The sequence below is a fragment of the Seriola lalandi genome, unplaced genomic scaffold (genome assembly GCF_002814215.2).
Source record: "Seriola lalandi dorsalis isolate HSWRI2012SDOR001 ecotype SW California unplaced genomic scaffold, Sedor1 jcf7180002054369, whole genome shotgun sequence".
Taxonomy (NCBI): domain Eukaryota; kingdom Metazoa; phylum Chordata; class Actinopteri; order Carangiformes; family Carangidae; genus Seriola; species Seriola lalandi.
This window is the reverse complement of record NW_019524922.1, coordinates 7992-34871: the sequence shown is the minus strand read 5'-3', so window position 1 is coordinate 34871 and position 26880 is coordinate 7992. Positions and strand designations below refer to the sequence as shown.

Below are 26880 nucleotides of genomic sequence, written 5' to 3'. Positions count from 1 at the left end.
AAGAAGGACTTCATGTCCCAGAGTTCCCCGCGGCTCGGTGCTCCAGGGTGGACCTGTGTGAGGTGGGAGTGTTCAGTCGGTCAGCATCCTGATGGAGAGACGCCGACCGGAGACCAGACCTACATTATCGGGGCTGTGGCTCATGTAGCGGGACTCGGTGGATCTGTTTGTGGACCTGGATCTGGACTTGAACCGCAAAAACCTGAGTTGAACCCGAACCGGACCCGTCGTCGTCCTGTGGATTCGTCGGTGTTTTTCTTCTCTGTGTTTACCGGGCAGTGTCGTGATGGTGGACGCAGCGGAGTGCGGGGTGTGCGGGGTGAAGGTGATGTGTCGCTTCAGGCCGCTGAACGACGCGGAGCGGAGCCGCGGAGACAGATTTACCCCTAAATTCAACGGAGACGACACGGTGGTGGTGGCGGTGAGTCCTGCGCCCACAGTCCGTCTGACAGCGTCTGTGAGCGGACACCAGACACACGAGTACACACCCTCCCCCCTGCTGTCTGCTGCAACAATAGACACACAATAGAAACAAAATAGACACTAGAGTCAGAGCACCGACACACACAACATATACAACACACAACCAACACACAACAGACAGGTCAGAAAATATTAAAGTTTCCAACATGATGCTTTTAAATGTCGTCGTTTATTCGAGCGTCAAAAACACAAAAATATTTCACTGTGTTATCAGGAGTCAGGGATCAATAATCAATATGTTGTTGTATCATGTATCTGCAGTGATCTGATCAGATTAGATATTATTAAATACAGTTTATTAGAATAATAGATATAGAATATATGGAATCGTTTGGTTTGGTCACATGTCTGTCCCAGTTTCCTGTTCATTTTGTTTTAATGAGACGTCTGACAACAAACACAAACAAACACAAACAACACGACACAAACAACACAACACAAACATAATGAGTCTGTTTGTTTTAATGAGACATCTTTGTTTCTACTTCAGCTTCAGAGCTGATTTAAAGTTTCCTCTGACGATAGACACACACACAACACACACACAGCACAGCATACACAACACAGCACACACAACACAACACAGCACACACAACACACACAGCACACACGCACAGCACACACAACACACACAGCACACACAACACAACACAGCACACACAACACACACAGCGCACAGCACACACAACACAGCACACACAACACAACACACACAGCGCACAACACAACACAGCACACACAACACACACAGCACAGCACACACAGCACAACACACACAGCGCACAACACAACACACACAACACAACACAGCACACACAACACACACAACACAGCACACACAGCACAGCACAGCACAGCACACACAACACAACACACACAGCGCACAACACAACACAGCACACACAACACAGCACACACAACACAACACACACAGCGCACAACACAACACAGCACACACAACACACACACACAGCACACACAGCACACACAACACAACACAGCACACACAACACACACAGCACACACAGCACACACAACACACACAGCACACACACACAGCACACACAACACAACACAGCACACACAGCACACACAACACACACAGCGCACAGCACACACAACACACACAGCACAGCACACACACACACACACACACACAGACAGCACACACAGCACAATACAACACACACAACACACACACACAATTCAAAAATTAATTTCAGGAAGAAGAGCTGCTTTGTTCCTCTGCTATCAGTCACATGACCTATGTCAGCCTTCAGCCACCTCTGTCATGGGGACAGAATATTTCCCATGAGACTTTGCAGCAGCTCCATCCCCCTGTTCTCTCTAACTGAAATCTGTCAGTGACCTGCAGCCTCAGACAAGTCCTGGATCTGGTCTGAGATCTGATTTGGTCTTAATGTTACAGCTCACAGGGACGTTTGAGACGATTAACATGAAACTTTTTGTTTTAAAATTACTGTAATCTAACCCTTAAATTAACCTTTAATCTATTCCGTTAATTTAACCCTTAATGGACTTGATGTAGTTTGTTTTTCATTCTGTTAAAACAACGTATGAAAGGTGCAGATTTGATGTGAAGGAGACAAACATGAGCAGCAGCAAATAAAAACTGATCATTAAATCTGACAGAAAACTGTCCTTTCAGAATAAAGGGCCCATTAAAGAAGCTCCGGCTGCTCGTTTCAGAGCAAATGAACAAGGATTGGTTGTAGTTTGAAACTGCAGTTCAGTTTGTTTTTGTGCTGTGTTGTGTGTATGTGTGTGTATGTGTGTGTTCATGTGTGTGTGTGTGTGTGTGAGTGTGTGTGTGTATGTGTGTGTGTTCATGTGTATGTTTGTGTGTGTGTATGTTTGTGTATGTGTGTGTATGTGTGTGTGTGTGTATGTGTGTATGTTTGTGTGTGTTTGTCCTGCATCATTCATCACCACTCATCTTTCTTCTGTCTGATTGGTTCAGTTGTCACAGTGGGATACAGTTACCGTGGCAACAGGCCTCTTGGTGAAACAGAATGAGACAGACAGGAAGTGATGAGATCAGCTGAATTTATCATCTGTTTGATTTATTTTATTTATGTGTGGTGGTTTTGATCAGAAAATTATACATCATAATATATTTATATGATCATATCTAATTTATATGATCATATAAATTGTATAATATACTATATAGAGAGCTAATAAACCATAGGCTTTTATTGTGACAGTGTGTTTCCTGTGTTTCAGGGCAAGCCGTACGTGTTTGACAAAGTCCTCCCTCCTCACACTGAACAGGTTCAGGTGTACGACACCTGTGCCAGACAGATCGTCAGAGGTCAGTCCACGTCATGATGATGTCATCAGTCCACCTGTCTGTCCACATTTCCACCTGTGTGTCCTGTTTATCCGTCTCTAATTATATATGTTGATATCAATAAATATATTGATCTTTACCTGTTTATATGTTGATGAGCTGGAATCCTCTCACCTGTGTGCAGGTAGATAATTGGTTTATGTGGAACACCTGTGTGTTTCACCTGTTTGTTCTGTGTTCTGTGTTGTTGTGTGTTATATGTATTTTTATAGTTTTATTTTGTAATCACTTCCTTTGTGTGTCTTGTGGTTATTTTACTTCCTGTCTTTGTCCTGTTTCCCTCCTTGTTGATTGTCTGCCCCGCCCTCATGTGTTTCACCTAGTGTCCCTTTGTCTCTGTCAGTTTGACCTGTGTCCTGTGGTTCTCCTGTTTGCTCAGTTTTGGATTTTTCAACTTGTTCTTCGTATTTTTGTCTTTTCAGTTTTTGATTTTGGATTTTGAGTTCTCAGCATTTTCACAGTTTTTGTAAGTTCCTGTTTCTTCTTTATTTAATAAATCACCTTTTCACTTACTTTGGATGGTCTGCATTTGGGTCCCTTATAACTACAAAACCTGACAGTCATATGTTGTGTGTTTCAGATGTGTTGGGGGGATATAATGGGACGATCTTTGCGTATGGTCAGACGTCGTCAGGAAAGACTCACACCATGGAGGTCAGTGAACAAACTGAAGATTTTTATGTTGTTAAAGTTTTTATGTGACAATAAAGTTTTTGATTTGCAGGGGAACCTGCACGACCCTCGTCTGATGGGAATCATCCCTCGTATCTCCAGAGACATCTTTGATCACATCTACTCCATGGACGAAAACCTGGAGTTTCACATCAAGGTGTTATTTTTTTTAATTTAACATTTATTTTACTAGGCAAGAGTAACAAATACTTAGGGTTAATCAGCTGCAGGAAGCTGCTACAATGACGTCATGATTACAGGTGTCAGTGTGGAGCTGCTTCAGATTCCTCTCCTCTACATAAAGAGTTAAATCTGCTCTGGGACCAGTTGTCTTACTGTCAGCATTAGAAAACAGTGATGCATTCACTGACCCACCTGCTCTCCATGTGTTCACTGTTCCCCTGCTGCTCTGCTCTCTGATGCATCAGTACGTTTATCATAGCTCATGATCACAGTACTCGTCATATTTAACAGAAGAAGAATGAGCTCTGAGCTGATGACTGTTTTTTAGTATTTACAAATATAAATATGTTCTATGACATAATATGCCTGACATTTAATAATTTAAATGATTCAGAGGCTTTAGAAAGTGTTGAGACCCTTCACTGTGTTGTGTTGTGTTCACTGTGTGAACATGTCTCTGCAGGTGTCTTACTTTGAGATCTACCTGGACAAAATCAGAGACCTACTGGATGGTGAGGACAATCTTTAGCATGTCATTAGTGTTGATCCAGTTGAGCCATGTCATGTGACTCATGTCATCTCATGTTTCAGTGTCAAAGACCAACCTGGCTGTTCATGAGGACAAGAACCGGGTTCCCTTCGTCAAGGTGTGTGATCCTTCATGTTCTAATGAGGGTTCATGTTTAAACAGTATTACAGTATCAGTACTACAGTAACACTCTTTTCCTGTCAGGGTTGTACGGAGCGTTTCGTTTCCAGTCCTGAGGAGGTGATGGACGTCATCGACGAGGGAAAAGCAAACAGACACGTCGCCGTGACCAGTGAGTCTCTGTACTACTACTGCTGCTGCTGCTACTGCTACTACTACTACTGCTACTACTACTACTGTTGCTACTGCTACTACTGCTACTACTGCTATTACTACTACTACTGCTACTGCCAGTGCTACTACTGCTACTACTACTATTACTGGTACTGCTACTGGTACTGCTGCTGTTGCTACTGCTGCTACTGCTACTACTGCTACTGCTACTGCTACTGCTACTGCTGCTACTACTACTATTACTGGTACTGCTACTGGTACTGCTGCTGTTGCTACTGCTGCTACTGCTACTACTGCTGCTACTGCTACTGCTGCTGCTACTACTACTGCTGCTACTACTACTGCTGCTACTGCTACTACTACTGCTGCTACTGCTACTGCTGCTGCTACTACTACTGCTGCTACTGCTACTACTACTGCTGCTACTACTGCTACTACTGCTGCTACTACTACTGCTACTGCTGCTACTACTGCTACTGCTGCTGCTACTACTACTACTGCTACTGCTACTACTGCTACTACTGCTATTACTACTACTACTGCTACTGCCAGTGCTACTACTGCTGCTACTACTACTGCTACTACTGCTGCTACTACTACTGCTGCTACTGCTACTACTACTGCTGCTACTACTGCTACTACTGCTGCTACTACTACTGCTACTGCTGCTACTACTGCTACTGCTGCTGCTACTACTGCTACTGCTGCTACTACTGCTACTGCTGCTGCTACTACTACTACTGCTACTACTACTACTGCTACTACTACTACTGCTACTGCTCATCATGTGGTTGTAGTGACAAGTGCAGCCTGTGGGGGGCGCTCCAGTGATGTCCCGTGGTCATTTAGTGTCTGTGTTGTGTTGACTTGTTTTTCCTGTGTTCTCCCTGCAGACATGAACGAGCACAGCTCCCGCAGTCACAGTATTTTCCTGATCAACATCAAGCAGGAGAACGTGGAGACGGAGACGAAGTTGTCGGGGAAACTCTACCTGGTCGACCTGGCAGGCAGCGAGAAGGTCACACTGCTCCATGCGCTCGTCACACCTCTCTTCTTCTATTGCTGGGGAGCAGTGTTAACTGCATTTCCCAGCAGCACCGAGGCAGCACAGAAATAGCTCCTCTGTGTCAGTCTAAGATCAATAAACTGATAGAAACACAAGCCTGTTTGATTAGAAACTGATCAATAGAGTAAATGAATGATCACTGATTCAGTAACGGCTTACAGTGGACGTTCTGTCATGTCTTCACCTGTTGACTCTCCTCACCCATCTGTCCTCTCCTCACCTGTCCCCTCCCTGACACCTTGATGATGTTCAGGTGAGTAAAACAGGAGCAGAGGGCGCCGTGTTGGATGAGGCCAAGAACATCAACAAGTCTCTGTCTGCTCTGGGGAACGTCATCGCTGCTCTGAGTGAAGGAACTGTAAGTCAGAAGTTTGGATGTTCATTCAGTGAAATCATATGAACATACATGAACATACAGACATATGAAATCACATGTTGTGTTGGTAGAAAACCCACGTCCCGTACAGAGACAGTAAGATGACCCGGATCCTTCAAGACTCTTTGGGAGGAAACTGTCGAACCACCATCATCATCTGCTGCTCGCCGTCCGTTTACAACGAGGCTGAAACCAAGTCCACCCTCATGTTTGGACAGAGGTACCGTACAGGAACACACCTGAGTTACTTATGAAAAAATAAAAGTGGGCGAGTTAGTTATTTATTCAAACATCTGTGAAAGTTCAAATTCAGTAAAATGTGCTAATTTTAAAAAGTTCTTAAAGTGTCAAATGTTATAGGATCATTATCACTGAAGATGTTTCTGTCTATTACTGAAACTTTTACTCTGAACCCGAGTGATTGTCTTTATCTTGAGGAAGGAACACTGAGAACTGAAAACAACATTGACAACACTGGTTGACTTTTGGTCGTCAGTCCCTGAGTGTTTGTTTAAACCACTTTCTGTGTTGTTTGTGTGTCAGAGCTAAAACCATAAAGAACACAGTGTCTGTGAACCTGGAGCTGACAGCCGAGGAGTGGAAGAAGAAGTATGAGAAGGAGAAAGAGAAGAACAGGACTCTGAACATCATGATGCAGAAACTGGAGAGTGAACTAAAACGCTGGAGGAAAGGTGAACAGCCGTCTACCAGGATGAGAGCTGACATGTATCTGATAGGTCAAAGCAGCTCTTTGCCAGATGATGTTGCAACACATCGCATTCTGACGAACGTTGGTTCAGGTTCAACTTTCTTTCCAGAAGACTTTGGGCTCTCTTACTCCTGGCACAAAGCGCAACACAAGTGTCTTTCCTAGTTTCAGACCGACGCAGTTTGCATTTTCCCGTCCAGCACCACGTTTTTTAAACAGCAAATACACCTGCACTTATCTGAGCGCCCGTGAGTGTGTTGGTCTTAAAACGAGGTGTGGTCAGGAGCATTGTTGACACATTCTTATCTTGAGGCAGCAGAAAACAATTAACCAGCAAAAACCCTAAGCTGTTTCCATTCATCACCTCAATTCATCACCACACTTTCATAATGAACCGAAGATTTATTCAAACTTCTCATACACATCGAAGATTTCTAATGTTGTGATTAGTGCCATTATTTGACAGTAGAACTGTGAGCAGAGCACTGATTCACTCAGACCTTCTTTACCCTCAGTCACAGACCGGTTGCCTGTGTCAGGATTGGTTCACTGATCAGTGACGAACAGAATCTAACTCTGTACCATTATAGCAGCAACGCACCAAGCTGCAGGCACCTGGCTTTTAAAGGGAACGGGAGCTGCTCTGTGATTGGTTTATTGGATGTTGCGCCCAAAACACTCCCATGAATAATAAAGAGATTAAGTTCAACCCTTGTCCTCTGGGTTGTTGATCCTGCATGTCAGACAAAATTTGAACCTTTCTCCAGGTGAGTGTGTACCTGCTGAGGAGCAGCTGAGCAGCAGAAGCAGCAAGAAGAGTGCCAGCAGTGACACGACAGTAGTGATGGACAGCTTGGCCCCACCTCCCGCCCCCCTGTCGGACGAGGAGAAGTCACAATACGAGACGCTCATCACCGACCTGTACCAGCAGCTGGACGACAAGGTGAGTCTCACCTGAGCCAGCTCAGACTGGTTGAGTTTAAATGTCTGAAACATTAAAAAAGTGCCGCTTGATGTTTCAGGACGATGAGATCAACCATCAGAGTCAGACGGCTGAGACACTCAAACAGCAGCTGATGGATCAGGACGAGGTGAGTTTCACCTGAGTACCATGTATTCATCTATCATCCAACCTAAACCTCCACCTTCTGATACCTAACACCTCCTCTTGTCCAGCTGTCGGCATCGAGCCGCCAGGACTACGAGCGTCTGCAGGAGGAGGTGTCCCGGCTGCAGAGAGACAACGACTCGGCCAAAGAGGAGGTGAAGGAGGTGCTGCAGGCGCTTGAGGAGCTCGCTGTCAACTACGACCACAAGAGCCAGGAGGTAGAGGACAAGAACCGCTGCAACGAACAGCTGAACGAGGAGCTTGCACACAAGACCGTGAGTACATACAGAAACAAGGGGTCAGAGGTCAGAGCAGGGGTGCCCCTTACAAAAAACCCTGTGACTTATCACATGTGATTTCACATGGGAAACATTCAGGTCACATGTGGTTTTCAGACAATATTAAATATCAAATTTACAGATTAAAAATGTTGAAAATTAGGTCATCGCCTTTAAATGGAGGAAAATAGACAGATCGAATGAATCTTCTAATGGGAAGTTGTATTATACAGAAGAATTATTTAACTAGCTAGTGCATGGTCACTAGGTGGCAGTGTGGTCACATGGCAAACAGTAAATGTTGCATTTCATAAGTTGGTCATTTCAAATCACACACTAAGCCTGATCAGACTGGGATTAGTGTCCTCCTTCTTCTTCTGTGTTTCCAGGTGAGTCTGGAGGCCGTTCTGAGGGAGTTCTCCACTCTGCAGGATCTGAGCTCTCATCACAAGAAGAGATCAGCAGAGATCCTCAACCTGCTGCTCAGAGACCTCAGTGACATCGGCAGCGTCCTCGGTACCACCGACCTCAAAGCTGTAAGAGTCAAACTCCACATTTCACTCTTCACACTGATGCTCACTCTGCACAACAGTTCGTGAATCCAGAACATACTCCTGACCCTGATGAAAATGTTTCTGATAAACTGTCTACAGGAATTCAAGATAGATGATAAAGAAGATAATCTGTTATCCCCTAATCATTATACCTGATTATACCTATATTCATTACACTCTCATTTTACCAATTGGTCAGATGAGAAATGAAACATTCATGTTGCTGTTATAAGATGCTTCATTTACTGTTGTAGTCACTCCAAACACAGGCTCCAGCAAGAATGCAAAGAAACAATGAGTTTAATGCAGTCAGTGTGTAAAGATGCATTTACAACAATATGTGTTAAACTCTGTTCATTAAAGTGAATTCACTGTTTACCAATGACACCTGACAGCACTGACCTTTGAGTGAACAGAGCGTGAAGCTCCCTGAGCTCGTTATGTGTGTCACCATCTGGTTTAATTGAAGCTGCTCTGTCAGAGACCAGGTTTTACCACAGGTGGGAGCCAGGAGAACGTCAGACTCCATGTTTACTGACTCAGTCCATCTTTACAGATGACGGAGACGAGCGGAGCGATGGAAGAGGAGTTCACCACAATTCGACTCTACATCAGTAAAATGAAATCTGAGGTAAAAACTCTGGTGAATCGGAGCAAACAGCTGGAGGTCAGCCTGACGGAGAACACCTGCAGGATGGAGGCCAGCGAGAAGGAGCTTAACACCCTTCAGCTGCTCGTCTCACAGGTAAGAGATTAAACGACCAGTCCAAAAGTTTTTCTTCCTGTTTGAGAGTCAGTACGAGTTCAACACCTGTTGGCTGCTCATCATCTCAGAGCAGGAAACCACACCTCACTGGCTCAAAACTCTGTGACACATCTTTAGAACTAAAAGCAACTGATCATCTTTCCTAAGAAGTAAGAACCTGTCTGTGCTGATATGTAACAGAGCTGCAGGATATCTGTGAGAGGACACATTTCAAAATTAATCCTAACCCTTTTCAATGAATACAATCTAAATAAGCCATAATGTTTCATCTTTATTATTATTTTCCTCTATATCGACCGTCCTGTTTGTGATAAGGTTGTTGTTGTTTGCGCAGCTCCAGGCGAAGATGGCGTCTCTGACTGCTGACCTACAGACAGTGGAGCAGAAGAAACGGCAGCTGGAGGAGAGTCAGGACGCTCTGATGGAGGAGATTGCCAAACTCCAGGCTCAAGGTCAGACAGTGTCACCGTCGCTACACCGCAACACTGCTCTCTGATTGGGTGGTTAACCTCACACAGTTCAGCAGATCCAAGACGATAACACTCTTGCATGTGTGTGTGTGTTTTCAGATAAAATGCATGAAGTGACGGTAATGGACAAAGAGAAAGAACACATGAGCAGACTGAATGATGCTGTTGAGATGAAGGTAAAATCATCACATCACACATCGGAGCAGTGTAGTGTTTTTCAATATATTATATATTTTTTTAGTACAATCTATGAGCGTAGCAAACTAACACAGCGCTGACGTCACTCTGTGTTTCTGTCAGTCAATCCAACCAAAGATCTCATGTGGTTCCTCAGGTGTCGTCAGTGATCCCTTTCATGTTTGTAAGCTGATGATTTTTCAATCACAGAAGGCACACTGTCAATAATAATAATAATGATAATAATAATAACTTTTCATTTATAGCAGCTTTCATACAAGAAATGTAGCACAAATTGCTTTACAACAAAGAAATTACATAAAACAAAACAAAAATAAAAACATATTAAAAGCATTGATCTAAAGTGAAAAACATTAAGAAACATTAATATAAAATGAATCAATCATTAAATAGTAATAGACAATTAAAAGAAGTGCTGAGCTGTGCATAAATGTGGTGCAAAGTGCAAAATTTCAGAACTAGTTAAAGGCTAAAGTGAAGAAATAAGTTTTGAGCTTTCTTTAAAAAATACTTAGTGAGCTGGCCTCATATCTATATCTATAGGTAGTGTGTTCCATAGCTTTTGGCCGTAACTGACAAAGGCTGCATCCCCAGTTGTCCTACTTCCCTTCCGGCTGTTGCTGGAACCTTTAGAAACGCAGCAGTGGGTGACCTCAGTGTTCAGGTATATAGTTAATCAGGGAGTTATGGATGTAGCTTGGTCCTTGCCCATTAAGGCCTTTGTATATATACTATATATACTGATGTGCTCTCTCCTCTTGGTTCTGGTTAATAGCTGAGATGCAGAGTTTTGAATGAGCTGAAGTCTCTGGGTTTTTTTTCGGGAGCCCAGTAAAAGTGCGTTGCAGTAATCAAGTCAGCTTGAAATGACGGCATGAATCAATCTTTATATATATAAATAGATGGCCGAACTCTAGCTGTTTCTAAGGTGGAGAAATTATGTTTTTGTCACCTTGTTGATGAGGGACTGGAAAATTAGATCTGAATCCAAGATAACGCCAAGACTTGTACCCTCAGATTTAATCCAGGGAGTCAGTTTCCTCAGGTTATTGAACAGCTTTGTTTTTTTTGTTTTGGGGCAGACTAATAGGATTTCAGTTTTGTCCTCATTTAACTTTAAGAAGTTGTTGCTCATCCATTTATTTATTGCTAGAAGACATATAGTAATGGAGTTTATAGCTGCAGCATCATTTGGTTCAGCAGAGATGTACAGTTGTGTGTCATCCGTGTAACTATGGAAACATACATTGTGCTCTCTGATGATGTCACCAAGTGGCAGCATGTACAGTGAGAATAATAATGGACCAAGGCAGCTCCCTTCAGCAACCCCACAGCAGATGTCTTGTTTCTCAGACACATGATCTCTGACGTAAAACTTCCTCCCTGTGATGTTTGTTTTGAACCAGTTTAACTCATGGTCAGAAACACCGACCAACTTCTCAAGACGGTTGATTGAGATATTATGGTCAATCGTATCAAATGCTGCGCTTCGGTCTAAGAGGACAATTCTTCATCAGTTTAGTCTGAGGCCGCTGATTATTTAAGGCAGAGCAGTTTCAGTGGTTTGTTGTGCAGCCTGACTGAAACTCCTCCAGGAAATTGTTTTCTTGAAGAAAGGAGTTTATCTGCACTGAAATGATCTTTTCAGGTATCTTACTAATGACTGGAAGGTTGGATATCGGCCTATAGCTGCTCAGAACAAAGTTTTTTTAGTAAGGGTTTTACAACAGCAGTTTTGAAGACATCTGGAAAGATGCCATTTTGAAGAGATATATTAATAAAGTTCAGTACATGACTTGAAACGCTGTTGAACAGAATCAACACATGAGGTAGAGGAGTTCCACTCAGTCACAGTCCTGCAGAGCTTAGATCAAGTAATACAGGTGAACGTTCCTATGGTAACATTTATTTTACAGGGTTTACTGAGATCATCCTAGTTAACACCAGCAGTAGTCCTGGCTCTGATTGAGGTCATGTGTTATTGAAGAACAAGGCGAGCTGCAGGGGGGTGGGGCGGTGTTGACTAGCTGCTCAATAGTGGAGAATAATATTGTAGAGTTTCCAGCGTTGTCTGTAATAATCTTTTCTTGCCAGGTGTACTGCTTTGTTAAAGGCAGTCATGGCTTCTTTATATACAGTGAGTTTAGTTTTCCTCCATCTTCTTTCAGCTACATGACAGCTCTTCTTGATCTCTTATTCAATGTGAATAATAAACTAAAACAAATCTGCAAGTATCTTCAAGCCTGTTGTCATGGCGACCAGACTGATCCTTTAAATGTTTGAGTAAAAAAAGTGGTTACACAGAAGTGTGATGCTACTGCAGATAAATGAAGTGGAGAGAACTGAAGTGTTGCTGCTTTGTGTTCTGTAGAGAACTCTGGAGGAACAGATGGAGAACCACAGAGAAGTTCATCAGAAACAGCTGAGTCGACTCCGAGATGAGATCCAGCAAAAACAGAGGAATGTCGACCAACTCAAAGAGTAAGTAATTGATTATTGATTATTATAGGTGATCAGTAATGTTGTATTTTCAGCTGTTCTGTATTCAGTCACTTGAGTTCATCCAGGAAAAGTTCATTATTATTGTTATTATCTCTATCGGTTCCACACTGCTCAGGATTTAGTTTAAGTTTGTCCTTTAACAAAAATTACTCAGTTTTACTCACATTCATGACAAATTCTCTCTCTGTGAAATTTTGTGAATGAAATGTAGTGTGAGTAAATGTACGGTATGTTTGATTGTTGTTTTCAGTGTGAATCAGTTTCTGCAGCTGGAGAACAGGAAGCTTCAGTCTGACTTTGACAAACTGAGAGCAGAGGATCAGAACAAAGACCAGAAACTCCAGAAACTGCTGTAAGTTTGTTGTTCTGTGCTCAACAAGCTGCTGTCTTTACCCAAAACATCCTGACTCAAATTTCTCTCATTTAAAAAGCTGTGATGAAGTCAGTCTCCATCCACCTGCTCTACTTCAGTCTACACATAAACAGAAATATAAAGAGTTTGTGTAAAGTGTAAAAGTTATGTATAAAACAGAAAGGTCAGATCTCCACATGGTTTCATCGTTTGAGCTTTGATTGGATCTTTTAATGACCTTATCTTCTTCTTCTGCGGTTTAACGGCAGCGACTGGAGAATCAGCTCCCCTCCGCTGTTTATCTCCATCCATCAGGAAATGAGACAATTTTTATATTGACCATTTAGAAACCTGACTGCACATTCACTCTGTTTGCCTTCATCAGGCAGGTTGGTAGACTCAGTCTGTTTGTGTGATTCAGGTTCCTGAATGAGAAGAGGGAACAAGCCAAAGAGGACCTGAAGGGACTGGAGGAGACAGTGGTACATGATTCATATATTTTTTTTACATTCATCATATGTGTCTGTGCAGCAGCGACAGATCTGAGAGTTTTGTGTTTCATCCAACAGGCCAAAGAGCTGCAGATGCTGAATAACCTTCGTAAACTGTTCGTCCAGGACATCGGCTCTCGAGTGAAGAACGTGAGAAAACCACCCATTCCTTCAGTTTGAATTTCTCATCTTGGATTTCACTGTCTGGTGTCAAGATTAGATCTGTGGTGCTCCTCATCACTGTGTCTCAGTGAGAGTCCAGACGCCAGTCTCTGTGTTCAGTGATGGACCTGAACATCAGTCTCTTCTTTAAACAGAGTTCAGAGAACGACAGCGACGAGGCCGGCGGCAGTGTGGCTCAGAGACAGAGGATCGTCTTCTTAGAAAATAACCTGGAGCAGCTTAGTAAGGTCCACAAACAGGTGAGTCACCCACAAAGAAACATCCACACCTGTCCACTCACCTGCCAGTCCGTACCCTCCCTTCAGAAATACACTTTACAACAGTGGCAGATTTGTTCCCATTCATTGTCCTTTTAGAAAGGAGGGATCCTCTATTTAAATCACACGTCAACAACAACCACAGGAGAATCGTAAGCAGAATGAGTCATCGGCCTCATGACATTTAACCCTTTTGTGTTCACCAGTTGGTGCGGGACAACGCAGACCTTCGCTGTGAGCTGCCCAAGCTAGAAAAGCGTCTGCGGGCTACAGCAGAGCGAGTGAAAGCTCTGGAAACCGCCCTGAGGAATGCTAAAGAGTCAGCTGTGAGAGACCGCAAACGATACCAACAGGAAGTGGACCGCATCAAAGAAGCTGTCCGCTCCAAGAACGTCTCCAGGAGAGGACACTCTGCTCAGATAGGTGAGTTACAGCAGCAGTCTGTCCTGAGGGGGGATTCAAATCTAAAGGGTTCATCCCCTGAGAAGCAGGAATGGGATCAGCTGTCTCACCTGTTTCCTGTCTCCATGTAGCCAAGCCAATCAGAGCCGGACATCAGCACCCATCATCCTCTGCATCCATCAGACCGACCATCAGAGGAGGGGGGGCAGTAGCATCTAGTCCACGTCATCACTCCCCCCGACAGCAACCACCACAACAACAACCCCATCAGAGCCACAGCAAGTAGGCTCAGGTGAGTCAACCACAGCAACCACACAACAACCACAGCAACCACACAACAAACACAACCACAGCAACCATACAACAACCACAGCAACCACACAACAACCACACAACAACCACACAACAACAACAACAACCACACAACAACCACAGCAACCACACAACAAACACAACAACCACAGCAACCACACAGCCACACAACAACCACACAGCCACACAACAACCACAGCAACCACACAGCAACCACAGCAACCACACAGCAACCACACAACAACCACAGCTACCACACAGCAACCGCACAACAACCACAGCTACCATACAACAACCACAGCAACCACACAACAACCACAGCAACCACACAGCAACCACAACAACCACAGCAACCACACAACAACCACAGCAACCACCACACAACAACCACACAGCAACCACAGCTACCATACAACCGCACAACAACCACAGCAACCACACAACAAACACAACAACCACAGCAACCACACAACAACCACAGCAACCACACAGCAACCAGAGCAACCACACAGTAACCACACAACAACCACACAACAACCACAGCAACCACACAACAACCACACAGCAACCACACAACAACCACAACAACCACAGCATTCACACAACAACCACAGCAACCACAGCAACAACCACAGCAACAATAGCACCTAGAACAATAACCAAAGCCACTTTAACATTCACATTTCTTGGTAGTGAAATGAATGTTTCCTAATGAACATGAAAAAAAGAACAAACTGAAGAAGTGAACATTAACTAGAACTTTGTTTTACTGTAAACTTTGAACATGAACTAGGTGATTTGACAGCAACCACACAGCCACACAACAACCACACAGCCACACAACCACAGCAACCACACAACAACCACAGCAACCACACAGCAACCACAGCAACCACACAACAACTACAGCAACCACCACACAACAACCACACAGCAACCACACAACAACCACAGCAACCACACAACAACCACACAGCAACCACACAACAAACACAACAACCACAGCAATCACACAACAACCACAACAACCACAGCAATCACACAACAACCACAGCAACCACAGCAACAACCACAGCAACAATAGCACCTAGAACAATAACCAAAGCCACTTTAACATTCTCATTTCTTGGTAGTGAAATGAATGTTTCCTAATGAACATGAAAAAAAGAACAAACTGAAGAAGTGAACATTAACTAGAACTTTGTTTTACTGTAAACTTTGAACGTGAACTAGGTGATTTGACAGCAACCACACAGCCACACAACCACAGCTACCATACAACAACCACAGCAACCACACAGCAACCACACAACAAACACAACAACCACAGCAACCACACAACAACCACACAACAACCACACAGCAACCACAACAACCACATAACAACCACAGCAACCACACAGCAACCAGAGCAACCACACAACCACAGCAACCACCACACAACAACCACAGCAACCACCACACAACAACCACACAGCAACCACCACACAACAACCATAGCTACCATACAGCAACCACACAACAACCACAGCAACCACACAACAACCACAGCAACCACAGCAACCACACAACAACCACACAACAACCACAGCTACCATACAACAACCACACAGCAACCACACAACAACCACACAACAAACACAACAACCACAGCAATCACACAGCAACCACAGCAACAACCACAGCAACAATAGCACCTAGAACAATAACCAAAGCCACTTTAACATTCTCATTTCTTGGTAGTGAAATGAATGTTTCCTAATGAACATGAAAAAAAGAACAAACTGAAGAAGTGAACATTAACTAGAACTTTGTCATGCTTTTTAACGTCATTCTGTATAAATAAAGGTTCATCACTTCCTGTCTTCACAGTTAGACGACTGGATCAGTTTTCTTCTCTGTGGATTTTTGGATTTCTGAATTCTCCTATTCTCACCGCTCTGCCTTTACTGGAACCAGACTCCTCATTTCCACAGCTTTCCACCTTAACAGCCATTCCACCTTAACAGCCAACAAGTGCTTTCTTCTGTCTTTCTCTTTTGTTTCTGACGGAACATCAGTCAGCTCTGGTGCTGTTTGTCTGATGAGATCAGTTCAGTTTGATGAGTTGAACAAGTTCAATATTTATTTTAATGAGGATCAGCAGTTCAGACCTGTTATAAAAGACAAAATGAATGAAAAGTTAGGAATGATAAAAAATAAAAGCAAAAATAAAATCAAAATAAGACATGTATAGTTTATTATAGTTTATTTATAGTTTTTATTATATCTCATAGGGATCTCTTAGGGATTTGAATCAAAAGTGATCATTTGGATTTGTCCTTTATCAGGATGAAACCAGACTCGGCAGAGAAATTAATATAAATAAGTAAAATATAATATTGTGACAGTATTGTGTCCACTATCAGGAAATAAAGGTAAAATGTTGCTAATATAGTGAAAGTTATATTATGAGATATAGCTGTAATTTTACAATAAAAACAATGTTTTCTAACATAATATTAAGTATAAAGTTGGACACTCATAACTTTATAATTTTACATTTCATGATAAAACAGTATTTCTAACTTCATTGTGTGTATACTATCAACATGTATTGCAAACAGTGAATACTGTTAATATTAAATTCATTTCTAAAAATACAGTTTTACCTCAGTGTTATTTTTCTTGTAAACTTACAGAGCCATTTGGTCAAACTGCGTCTTTATTTCTCATAATATTGTGACTTTCCTGACACCGAGTCAAATCTCATATTTTGACCTCATGAGACAGATTTATAATGATCTTTAAGCGGAAGTGAAATAGGACAAATACACAAATACATAAAACGAACACAAACAGTAATTAAGGTAGAATATTATTGTGACTTGGGACAGATAATTTTTATGTTACACTATCTTGTGATTTTTAAACAGTATAATGATACAAGGTGTTTTATTATTCCTAACGTTTCATGGACTGAAAGCGTTGACACTGATATTGGTCTTTGATATTTCAACATTATTTCTGAAGTTTTTTATAAATGTTATCAATGGAAAGTCTTTACTTTGTTGGAACAGTATTCATCAGCTACTCAAAGTGTTTCTGCATATGTGATTTTTCTTCAGTGTAAAACAGTGCTTACTTGCTGCTGTGTGTCGTGAGTCTTTATAGCAGCAGTGTCTGTGAGTCTGTGGACTTGATGTGTTAAACTTTGGTGCAGTTGTTGTGTATCCTGCAGTGTGTTGAAGGTTGTGGACAGTAACACAGCAGTGAGGTGACCGTTGGACTTTCATACTGATTGACCATCACAAATGTATTGTTATTATTAACACTCCTGTTCAACGATTGGTTGAATAACAGGAAGTAAATGATGTTCCCCACTGACTCGATGCTGATCTTTCAGGAAGTCGTGTTATCTGTAGCGTTTATGGTCACTTTACTTTAACCCCTACCTGCTGACTACGGTGATCAGCTGATTATAGTGATCAGCTGATTATAACGATCAGTTACAGTGATCAGAATAATTTCTATACAAATACAGTTGAAATAATTATTTTACAGTCATCATGTTCGTTCTGGATCTTTTCATACAACATATGAAAAATGATTAGCTGTCATATACTGAGACTCTTTCAACACTGAACCAGGTGTTTGAAGACACTGTGTAATGACTTCCTGCTCTCTCTGCTCAAAATGCCTGGACCATATTAAATTTTTCAATTCAATTTTATTTGTACAGCGGCCAATCACAGAGTACATTATCTCACAGCACTTTACAGGGTAAGGCCAAGACCTTACTTTATTATAGAGAGAAACCCAACAATTCCCACTATATCTATCACTATAAGCAGTTTCCACTGTATTTGTGTTTCCAGCTCAATTAGAAACTAATCTATAACCTGCTGACTTGTGCGAATAAATTCAAGGTCCATTAAAACATGTATTATTTGCTGATGTGCAGAAATGAGTATAACACGTAACTACACATTTATCAACCGTCTTACAGCGTGGTACAGACAAACATGAAATGGGGTTAAAATAAATTGATGTGTGTCAGTGTCATTGTGACAGGGTTACACTTTTTATTATTGATGTTGATATGTTTCTATATGAACATTATCTGAATGAAGTACAGAGTAAAAAAACCTTCAAAGGTTTTATTTTGACTCCCAGCACAAGTGAACTAAAGGATCAGCCAGGGATTTTTTTGTGTATATTCATGAAGATGATAAAAAATATTCATGAGGAAAGGAAGGAAAAGAAAATGACTGAAGCACAGGTGGATCTGTCATACTGAAATAAATTTCATCATGTGTCATATTTGGTCTCTTTTGTGGCTTTGAATTGTAAAACAAACTGCACAATTCACACAACAGATATTATACGGCCTTCCTAGTGGCCGAAACGCCTGATGATGATGTGTCCTGGAATTTAACAAAAAAAACTTAATTTAGTTAAAATGAATAAATGAACACATCCTTAAATATTTTTAAATAGGTTAGAACTACTCTCACGACATACAGTATGTTATTTAAAGAATTAAGATGGTATGATCAAATGCTATATAATTCTTAAATTCATTCATATCAAAGCTGTAGATCAATTGTCTGAAAGCCGAACTGACTCTCACTCAACAATTTAATTCTTTTCATTAAAACGATCAAGTTTTCATACAAACAAAGTGAAAGCAGGACAGCAGTCCTAACCCAGGACACTGGTGTGTAGTTAGTAAAGCTGTGTTTGTCTCCCATTTTAAAAACTGGAAGAACTGCCATGGTCCTGGTCCAGGCTCCAGGTGTGTTCCCCATTCTCCTTTGGTCTCCACCCCGTGTCTCCTCTCTCTCTCTCTCTCTCTCTCTCTCTCTCTCTCTCTCTCTCTCTCTCTCTCTCTTCTCTCTCTTCTTTTTCTTTTTCTCTCTCTCTCTCTCTTCTTTTTCTTTTTCTCTCTCTCTCTCTCTCTCTCTGGCTTTTCCTATGTCTCCTCCCTGGTTCCTCTCCTGACTCACGTCATCTTATCAGCCAGCAGTATTTCAGCCCTGGTTTTACAGTCCCTCTTGGCCAGATTATTCAGTCTACCGGAGTGGTACACATCTAGGCCTCTCTGTAAAGGTTTGTTTGTTTCCTCGTGATTATTTAAAACATCAGTCTGACCTCACTTTCCTTGTGCCGCGGTATTATTCATGTCCTGTCTGCCTGCCTCAGCTCCGGTTCCTGCCCTTCCCTGACGAATCTAACAGAGTCCCTCCCCACCTGCCTTTCCCTCTACCACATGTTCAGCCCAGCAGCCTCCAGTTCTGAAATTCTGTTCCACCATTCCTCACTTGCCAGACCCCCACAGGGTTAAGGTTAACCCTAACCCAGCTGGAGTCTCCATGCTGATGCCATAAGCATGTAGACCCTCTGCCGTGACTCGAGAGTTACCAAACATCTTGATGTTTCCATCCTTCTCAAATAATTTCAGGCTTGCAGGAAAAATTCTGTGACTTGATTTTTCTTTGCTGAAGCTTTCTTATGTCTGTAAGTTACATCAATTACACTGCTTAAACAAATATCCTGCACTCATTCACCTGAACGTCGTCCTCTGCCAGGCAGCTGGAGGCAGCTGTGCCTCACCTTGTGGTTCTGGAAATGGACTGTTACTGATCTGGGTGCTCTTGTGCGCAGTGTGGGCTCTGTCAATGTGGGGTCACTGTTAATGTTCTGTTTAGAATCTGTAGGTCAAAAATATGACTGTGCATCAATATTTCACACTGACTTATTCTGGCGTAAAGTGGAGTAAAGTTAATAATGTTGAACCGACTTTGTCTCCTGCACTCAGATCTAAAACATGACCATGATTAATCATCCCATAGTACGAGTTTATCATTTCTTCAATATCAACAAGATTATTATTTCTGTACAGCTATACACTATAAATATACTCCTTGTGACAGCTGGTATCGGCTTCAGCCCCCCCATGACCCTCATAGGATTAGTGGTATAGCTGATGGATAGATGGACGGACAGGAATCTCTGAAACTCGTTGGGAAGTTTTTGATGTACCTTAAAAAATGTTTTGAAATGAGGCAGGTGACAGCAGTGGTCACTGTTGGACAGACACCGTGAGCTGATCCGTTTGTCGTAATTAAAAAATTATCTTCAAAATATGTTCTGACCAGAAACCATCCATTTATTTTTTACAGTCCAGCCCAAACCAGGCATGGCTTCTGTTTTAAAACAATAACATCTCAGAAGTAAATTGGTTATTTTTTAGCTTTGATGTGTAAATGTGAGTCCGTCAGATGATCAGCTCCACCTCAGGAACTTTTACTTCCTGTCCAGGTTGAAGATCTCTCTGCTCTCGATCAGGATGAACTCCACAATCTGGTTCTGGTAGACCATGTTGACTGCCATGTTTCCTGCGTCCAGCTCAGGCCACATCAGTGTCGGGCCGAACACGATACCGATGCCCTGAGTGGACATCAGGTTCTTCCTGGAAAAGGCCAGAACTCTGAAAAGCAGCAAAAAAATACAGGCTGTAAGATCCACAATAACCAGCTGCAGTGTTTTAAATTTCACTGCATTATACTATAGGGTGATTTGTTATTTATATATTGTTTATTACATAAGAATACAGGTACAAACTTAAAACCAAACATTGTGATATTTACATCCATGTAATTTACATTTGAGGAGGAATTTGTGTAGTTTCTTTGCCCCAGGGCACTGTATAAATTGAAGAGGTGCAGCTCAGGTGTAACTCTTCACTTCTAGGCACTGCAGCAGCAGTCTCCTTGTTTTGTCTGTTTCGTCTGTGCAGTTTTAAACTTTCTGTCTGGTGGAGGATTTCGTTCTCCTGTTGTCTGATCCACTGTCATCACAGTCTCTTCAAAGTGTCCCTCTGCTCTGCGGTGATACAACAGACTGACTGCACAGGAAATCCACCTAGTGTCTCCCTGTCTATTTAAACAGAAGCTCTCTCTTTCTCTCTCTCTCTGCTCACTCTCATGGTGCAGCTTGAGAAAGAAGGTAAATCAATGTAGTGATCTGATAGAAACACTAAAGACACCTGTCCCTCCTCCACAGTGACAGAGTGGAGACAGGTGTGCTGCAGTCAGACCTGAGCTCCACCAGCTGTATCACATCCTGTCCTCAGCTCTTACCTTTTTTATAAATGTCAGCATTCTACTTACATGGTTTACTTGTTTGTCAGCTGATTTGTTCCTGTTTCCTGTCAAATTCTCAGTGAAACTCAATTCAGTCCATAAATCTGTTTCCAAGAACCAGAACCAGTAACATCAGACAACTTTGCTGATGGAGACAACTTACTGAATGTAAGAAGCCTCTTATTAATGGTCAAGCAACTAAATGAAGTTCTGAACAAGGGATGTTAAACACGTAAACATGGATTTCAACATTTCAACAGAGTTTGAGTGAATGGTAGACATACCTGTGCAGGTGGCTGAAGAGCAGCTTCATGGTGTCCTGGTTGGGTCTGGGTAGCTCCTGGATGAGTTTCTTCACAGCCTGAATTTTGTGTTTGGATTCTTTTATCTCTGTTCAGAGGAATGACAGAGGCAGTTGTTCTAATGAGTGTATAGTATCATATTTTAATGTGTGCACAGTGTTGTAGCTTTGCATGTGTACTTCAGTTTAACATGTAAAGAACCATGCATATGGTGTTATAGATATAGATTATCTTATGTTATAGATAGATGTGCGCTGTATACATTTGTGTAGGCCTATATTAATCTATTTTGTTTTCCTTGTCTTTTTCCATCCGTTCTCTGCCACTAATCCAGAGGCAGGTTGTGATAGCAGCAGGCCTAACAACTTAACAACAACCAGATGTTTCCAGCTGGTCCTGGGAACTGAGATGTTCAGTGTGATCTCTTCAGTATGTTGTTTTGGTGTCATTGGACATGCCCAGAACACCATGCGATGGAAGGTGCCCAGGACACACCTTGATCAAATGCCTGAACCACCTGCCAGCCTGAAAAACTCATCTATCCTGGCTGCCACTGGCCTAATCAATAACTAATTGTGATTTTTCTGTTTCATGAATTGTCATTTATTACTGTTTCTCTGGTGGTTGTGTGAACTGCTGACTATACAACCAATTGCAAACATTGTACAACCCACTTCTAACCTGGCAGGAAGAATCCACTGTTTGACAGCAGAAAACCAGGATCTGTTAGACAAGACGACCGTGATGGAGGCTGAGACCAACTGGAAACGTGTTTGACTTCCTGCCAGACCAAAGAACTCATAACGGTCCAACACCCCATTATGCTGCAGTACTCCTCAAAGGACTCCCCACGGTGAATCTCATCCACTTCTGATGTCAGAAGATATGTTGTTTCTACTGTTATTCTATTTTTATTTCATATTTTTTGATCAGTTTTTACTCACTGATGGCCTCCACAAACGGCTGGAAGAACCTGAAGGGGAACAGCGGCTCTGGCAGCTCACGGAAAAACATCTTTAGCGCTCCTGTAACGACATGGATGTCCTCCCACTGACTGTGGTCCAGGTCCAGGTCCTCCTCTAGGGCATATACACGAGATCATTTAACATACATGACTGTAATAATGTGTACACTGAAACTGAAGCACTAGGTGTCCCGCTGAATGCAGGAATCTCATCAGCCTGATGTGATACACCTGGGCCCGGTGTGCACCATAAAGACATCCCCATTCAGTTCTGTTTGAGTTCGCTTGCTCTCTGCCTGTCCTCTCTGTTGACGCTCCGACTGTTGGTGTGTTGGTTATCCTTCGCTCCTAGCAGATCTGATGGCAACTGTGGCCTTTCTTCTGTTCATTACTTTTCAGTTATTGGCCGGCCTGAATCTAATTTACCTTTTTGTAAATACCTTATTTGAACTTGTGTTATCTCCCCTTTCTGGTTGTCCAGCCGTTGAGCCAGGCTGTGACAAGGGAAGGACATTTAACTGCTATATGAAGCTGTAATCCTTGTGGTATGGTTTTCTGTTGTAAAGTGGTAGAATTTAAATGTATTTTGTAGGAGACAGGATTGGAGCAGGTGCAATCAGTTTTGTGTTGAACTGACCTTGATCGACCACAAAGCGAAGTTTCTGGATTGTAGCCAGATTTCCACTGACTCTGTAGATTCCATCGACCTCCAGACCTGAAAACACAATCACACAGCTGATTAGAAAATATATGAAACAATACATAAACTGGCATCAACCAGTAGATCCACAAAGAACTAGCTGTACTGGATCCACATGTACTGGCTTTTGCTGGTTGAGTGTGCTGGATGAGGTCTCTCTCCGGTTTCCTCTGCAGTAATATATCAGCAGCAGCTGTTAACGGATGTACCTCGTTTATTGACGGCGTCCAAACAGGTCTGAACGAACTTGGGCACCGTGGTTCCTTCACGTTCGCATAGAGTCAACAGATGGCACCCAAACACTCGATCTGAGTCAGACATTACAACATGAACATGGAAGTTACTGTAGGTTTAACAGTTCATGTTGCAGCACAGTTGATCATTTAAGGGTTGAAGTACAGAAACACGTCATTACACCTGCCACTAACACTGTTAGTTATTCAAATCAGCAGAACTGTATTGAAATTCTAATGGAGATCTCAAAGTATTCAAAGATGAATTGTGGTAAAATATGTTTGAAATGATGGAGCAGACATGTTGAAACATCACAGTAGGCTACTTCAATGTAGAGCCACAACAGCATGATAAACTTCATTTTATGATAATGATTCATTTGGACTTGAACATGTTTAAAGCTGCTTAGGAAGAAAGAAAAGGGGGATTTGTGTGTTAATGGGTTCAACATGTAAACAAAAGGCAGACACCTTTGATGAGGCCTTTCTCCTGTAGCGTCTTCATGGATGGACGTCTGGTGATGAACTTCTTCAGTCTGTTCTTTACTCCGTTCTTGTCAGCGCTGTCCGAGGTACTGTGTTTCAGCTTTGAGCCGCCAAACATGTCTGCACAAAAACATGAACACTAAACCTGAAATAACTGAGTCTTTCTGCACATGTTCTATAAATACATCTGACATTTATGAAGTAGTGTCTAATATGTACTGTATTTCTACATCCAGCAGATCAACATGATGATTCATGTGGAGTGCTGTTTGTGTCACCTGACGAATCCAAGTCCAGTGTTCCCTCTCTTTTAGCTGTGTTTGGTCTCCACCATCTCTTTAGCTGTTAAATGCTCCACTAAGATAATAGTGACATAGTCACTCACTGATGGAGCGTCTGTGAACCGGGTTGCGTTGCTTGGGGTTGGGGGAGGCTGAGCCATAGCCAGATAGGGAGCTGTGTCTGGGCAGGTACTCTGTGCTGTTTGACCTCCGTAGGGGAAAACCTCCATCTGCTTTAGTCTAAACAGAAAAAGAGTTTTATTTCACCAATAATCCAAAGAAGGGCTGGAGTTTCTCTTTCTGAAGGATATTCCATCCACCTGTGTCTGAAATTTTTAGTTTTTTTATCACAGTTATCTGAATATTTTCAATCATACTTAAATATCTGTGGGTTCTGAGCTGTTGTTGACAGTTTGTAAACGGACAATGCAAAAATAAAAGTCAAAACATGACAATAGAAGTAATAGCTGGTTTAAATAGAAGTGAGTTCTTACTGAAGAGTTGACAGCTTTTCTGATGGCGTCATACCATTTGTTGGCAGTGGAGTTACTCTCAACCTGCAGGAGGTACTCACTTCCTGTGTTTGTTGTGATCTGTTGTGAACAGAAGGAAGGGAGAGAAACAGCTTCAGCCTTCAACCTGAATCCTGGTTCAGTGTAAAGTGTGACAGGTTTGTTACCTGGAACACATTTTTCCTGCTCGACTTCTCTGTTGTCCATTCGACAACAGCTCCACACAGCTGGACCACATCTGTCTTACTTCCTGGTTTCTGAGCAGAGAGAGTGAACACAGACAAAATGATGACACATGACGAAGTTAGAAATAAAAAATATTAATTCAGAATCTGTTCAGCTGCAGGTACACCAAGTTTAATTTGACCTTTGTAATACTACATAATCTAATATAATCAATTAAATTAATTGACTTGGACCCAGATAAACATCATTGGTTGCATTAACCAATGAAAAATTTGAACTTTATAAAAGTCAGTTCAGTTTGTTCAAAAATCTACAGAGTGACAGAAAGGAAATATATTCATATGAGATCGGCCGTGTGTTTTCTCTTCATAGAATAGATATAAAGTAGAGATACAATACAGATGATGAGATAATTGACCAGATTCTTGTCTGTCTGAAGAGATGAAGTAGTGATACAGTAAAGATGAAGTGGAGATAAACAATAGATTGAGTAGAGATAAAGAAGAGATAACAAAGTGAAACTAGATAAAGTAGATAGGAGATCAGTTTGATACCTGAGCAGATTCTTGTTGTCTGTCTTTATTAAACAGTAGCTGGTCTAAGGTCAACACGGTCCACATTGAAGTCCAGTTCTTCCTCTGCTTCTTACCACTGTCTGAGATTTTAGCCACATTCAGGTGTTCACCTTTCAGTTCCACCTGTAGAAACACATGCAGGTACATGCATTAACAGAAGTATTCACTCATTTAATTCTAAAACAAGTTTATTTGACTTCAACACTAGAGTTAATCTTTGTGCCTTTGTAATCATTTCTGTCCTGATATTTTTTTATCAGTGAATATGTAACATTAAATGATTGCATTAAAATAGAGATAAAGTAAAACACAGACGATGTTGGCTGAGGGTGACAAGGCTTGGTTTTGGAGGAAAGTTGAAATTGAATATGTGATGAGACAGAAGTGTATGAAATAAATATAAACTGTGAACAGACACACATACTGTGTCTGTTGGTAAGGTCTGCAGAATCGATTTGTGTGGAAATAAAGTTTCTGAACAGAGAACAATGTGTTTAGGCCTCAGACAGGCCTGAGTTTGGAGCTGATGTTCAGTTTGTTTAGTGATATGTTCTTTCTTACCACTGGTTCAAACACTGCAGCTCCTGCAACAGCAACGTTGTGCTGAGATTGGTTCCTGCGATGCCGGGAGATCTGCAGATGGAACGGATCAGTTAAAAAGTGAACTGCAGCTTTTTTAGTTTACTTTGCAGTTGTTTGTAGTTTACGTACAGGTTTCTGTGGGAGGTCAGACTCCTGCAGCACCATGGACTTGGACTGACTCAGACGGTCTCCGGAGGTCTGTGAGCTCTTAATGCGCATCTGTACAGCTCCCTGAGGCTGAACCAGCGGCTGCTGCTTTGCACTCTGCAAGTTTGTGACTCTGAGAACCAACAAAGAACACGACTTTTCACTTGGTGTCAGTGTCCGTTCATTTCTCTTTGCTTGTGGTTAAATTGTGTGGGTTGACACTCAG

At 42.1% G+C, this 26880-nt stretch overlaps 2 protein-coding genes across 4 annotated transcripts; one reads left to right on the top strand and one right to left on the bottom strand.

Moving 5' to 3' along the window:
• Positions 1-82: 82 nt before the first annotated feature.
• Positions 83-23220, top strand: LOC111656763 (kinesin heavy chain-like). 3 transcript variants are annotated; one of them, XM_023408604.2, is made up of 26 exons: positions 83-421; positions 2731-2818; positions 3438-3511; positions 3582-3686; positions 4176-4224; positions 4304-4359; positions 4446-4533; positions 5429-5553; positions 5855-5959; positions 6049-6197; positions 6521-6669; positions 7454-7629; positions 7709-7777; positions 7863-8069; positions 8462-8608; positions 9183-9371; positions 9727-9844; positions 9962-10038; positions 12432-12541; positions 12813-12914; positions 13336-13396; positions 13484-13555; positions 13723-13827; positions 14052-14268; positions 14379-14539; positions 16432-18861. In XM_023408604.2, the coding sequence occupies exons 1-25, from the start codon at positions 287-289 to the stop codon at positions 14531-14533; spliced, it is 2928 nt and encodes a 975-aa protein (XP_023264372.1). In that variant the 5' UTR covers positions 83-286; the 3' UTR covers positions 14534-14539; positions 16432-18861. The 3 variants fall into 3 exon arrangements, with proteins under 3 accessions (XP_023264372.1, XP_023264371.1, XP_023264370.1); XM_023408603.2 differs by lacking the exon at positions 16432-18861 and adding an exon at positions 22323-23220 and having other exon boundaries at positions 13336-13555; XM_023408602.2 differs by having other exon boundaries at positions 13336-13555.
• arhgap15 (Rho GTPase activating protein 15) lies at positions 20690-26880 on the bottom strand. Its single transcript, XM_023408605.2, has 12 exons — positions 26637-26880; positions 26487-26558; positions 25905-26048; positions 25332-25421; positions 25147-25245; positions 24757-24892; positions 24357-24491; positions 23862-23960; positions 23590-23667; positions 22933-23067; positions 21971-22076; positions 20690-21031 (listed from the first exon to the last, which is right to left on the bottom strand). The coding sequence occupies exons 1-12, from the start codon at positions 26724-26726 to the stop codon at positions 20848-20850; spliced, it is 1368 nt and encodes a 455-aa protein (XP_023264373.1). The 5' UTR covers positions 26727-26880; the 3' UTR covers positions 20690-20847.

Bases quoted from the DNA above. Each gene is read 5' to 3' on its own strand.
- arhgap15 (XM_023408605.2), bottom strand. From the start codon at position 26,726: ATGCGCATTAAGAGCTCACAGACCTCCGGAGACCGTCTGAGTCAGTCC. The intron at 24,492-24,756 runs GTGAGTGACTAT...GTTTTTGTGCAG, and splicing joins GGTTCACAGACGCTCCATCA to ACATGTTTGGCGGCTCAAAG. The intron at 23,668-23,861 runs GTACATCCGTTA...TTGTGTTTTCAG, and splicing joins GGACGCCGTCAATAAACGAG to GTCTGGAGGTCGATGGAATC.
- LOC111656763 (XM_023408603.2), top strand. From the start codon at position 287: ATGGTGGACGCAGCGGAGTGCGGGGTGTGCGGGGTGAAGGTGATGTGT. The intron at 2,819-3,437 runs GTCAGTCCACGT...TGTGTGTTTCAG, and splicing joins TGCCAGACAGATCGTCAGAG to ATGTGTTGGGGGGATATAAT. The intron at 12,915-13,335 runs GTAAGTTTGTTG...TGTGTGATTCAG, and splicing joins CAGAAACTCCAGAAACTGCT to GTTCCTGAATGAGAAGAGGG.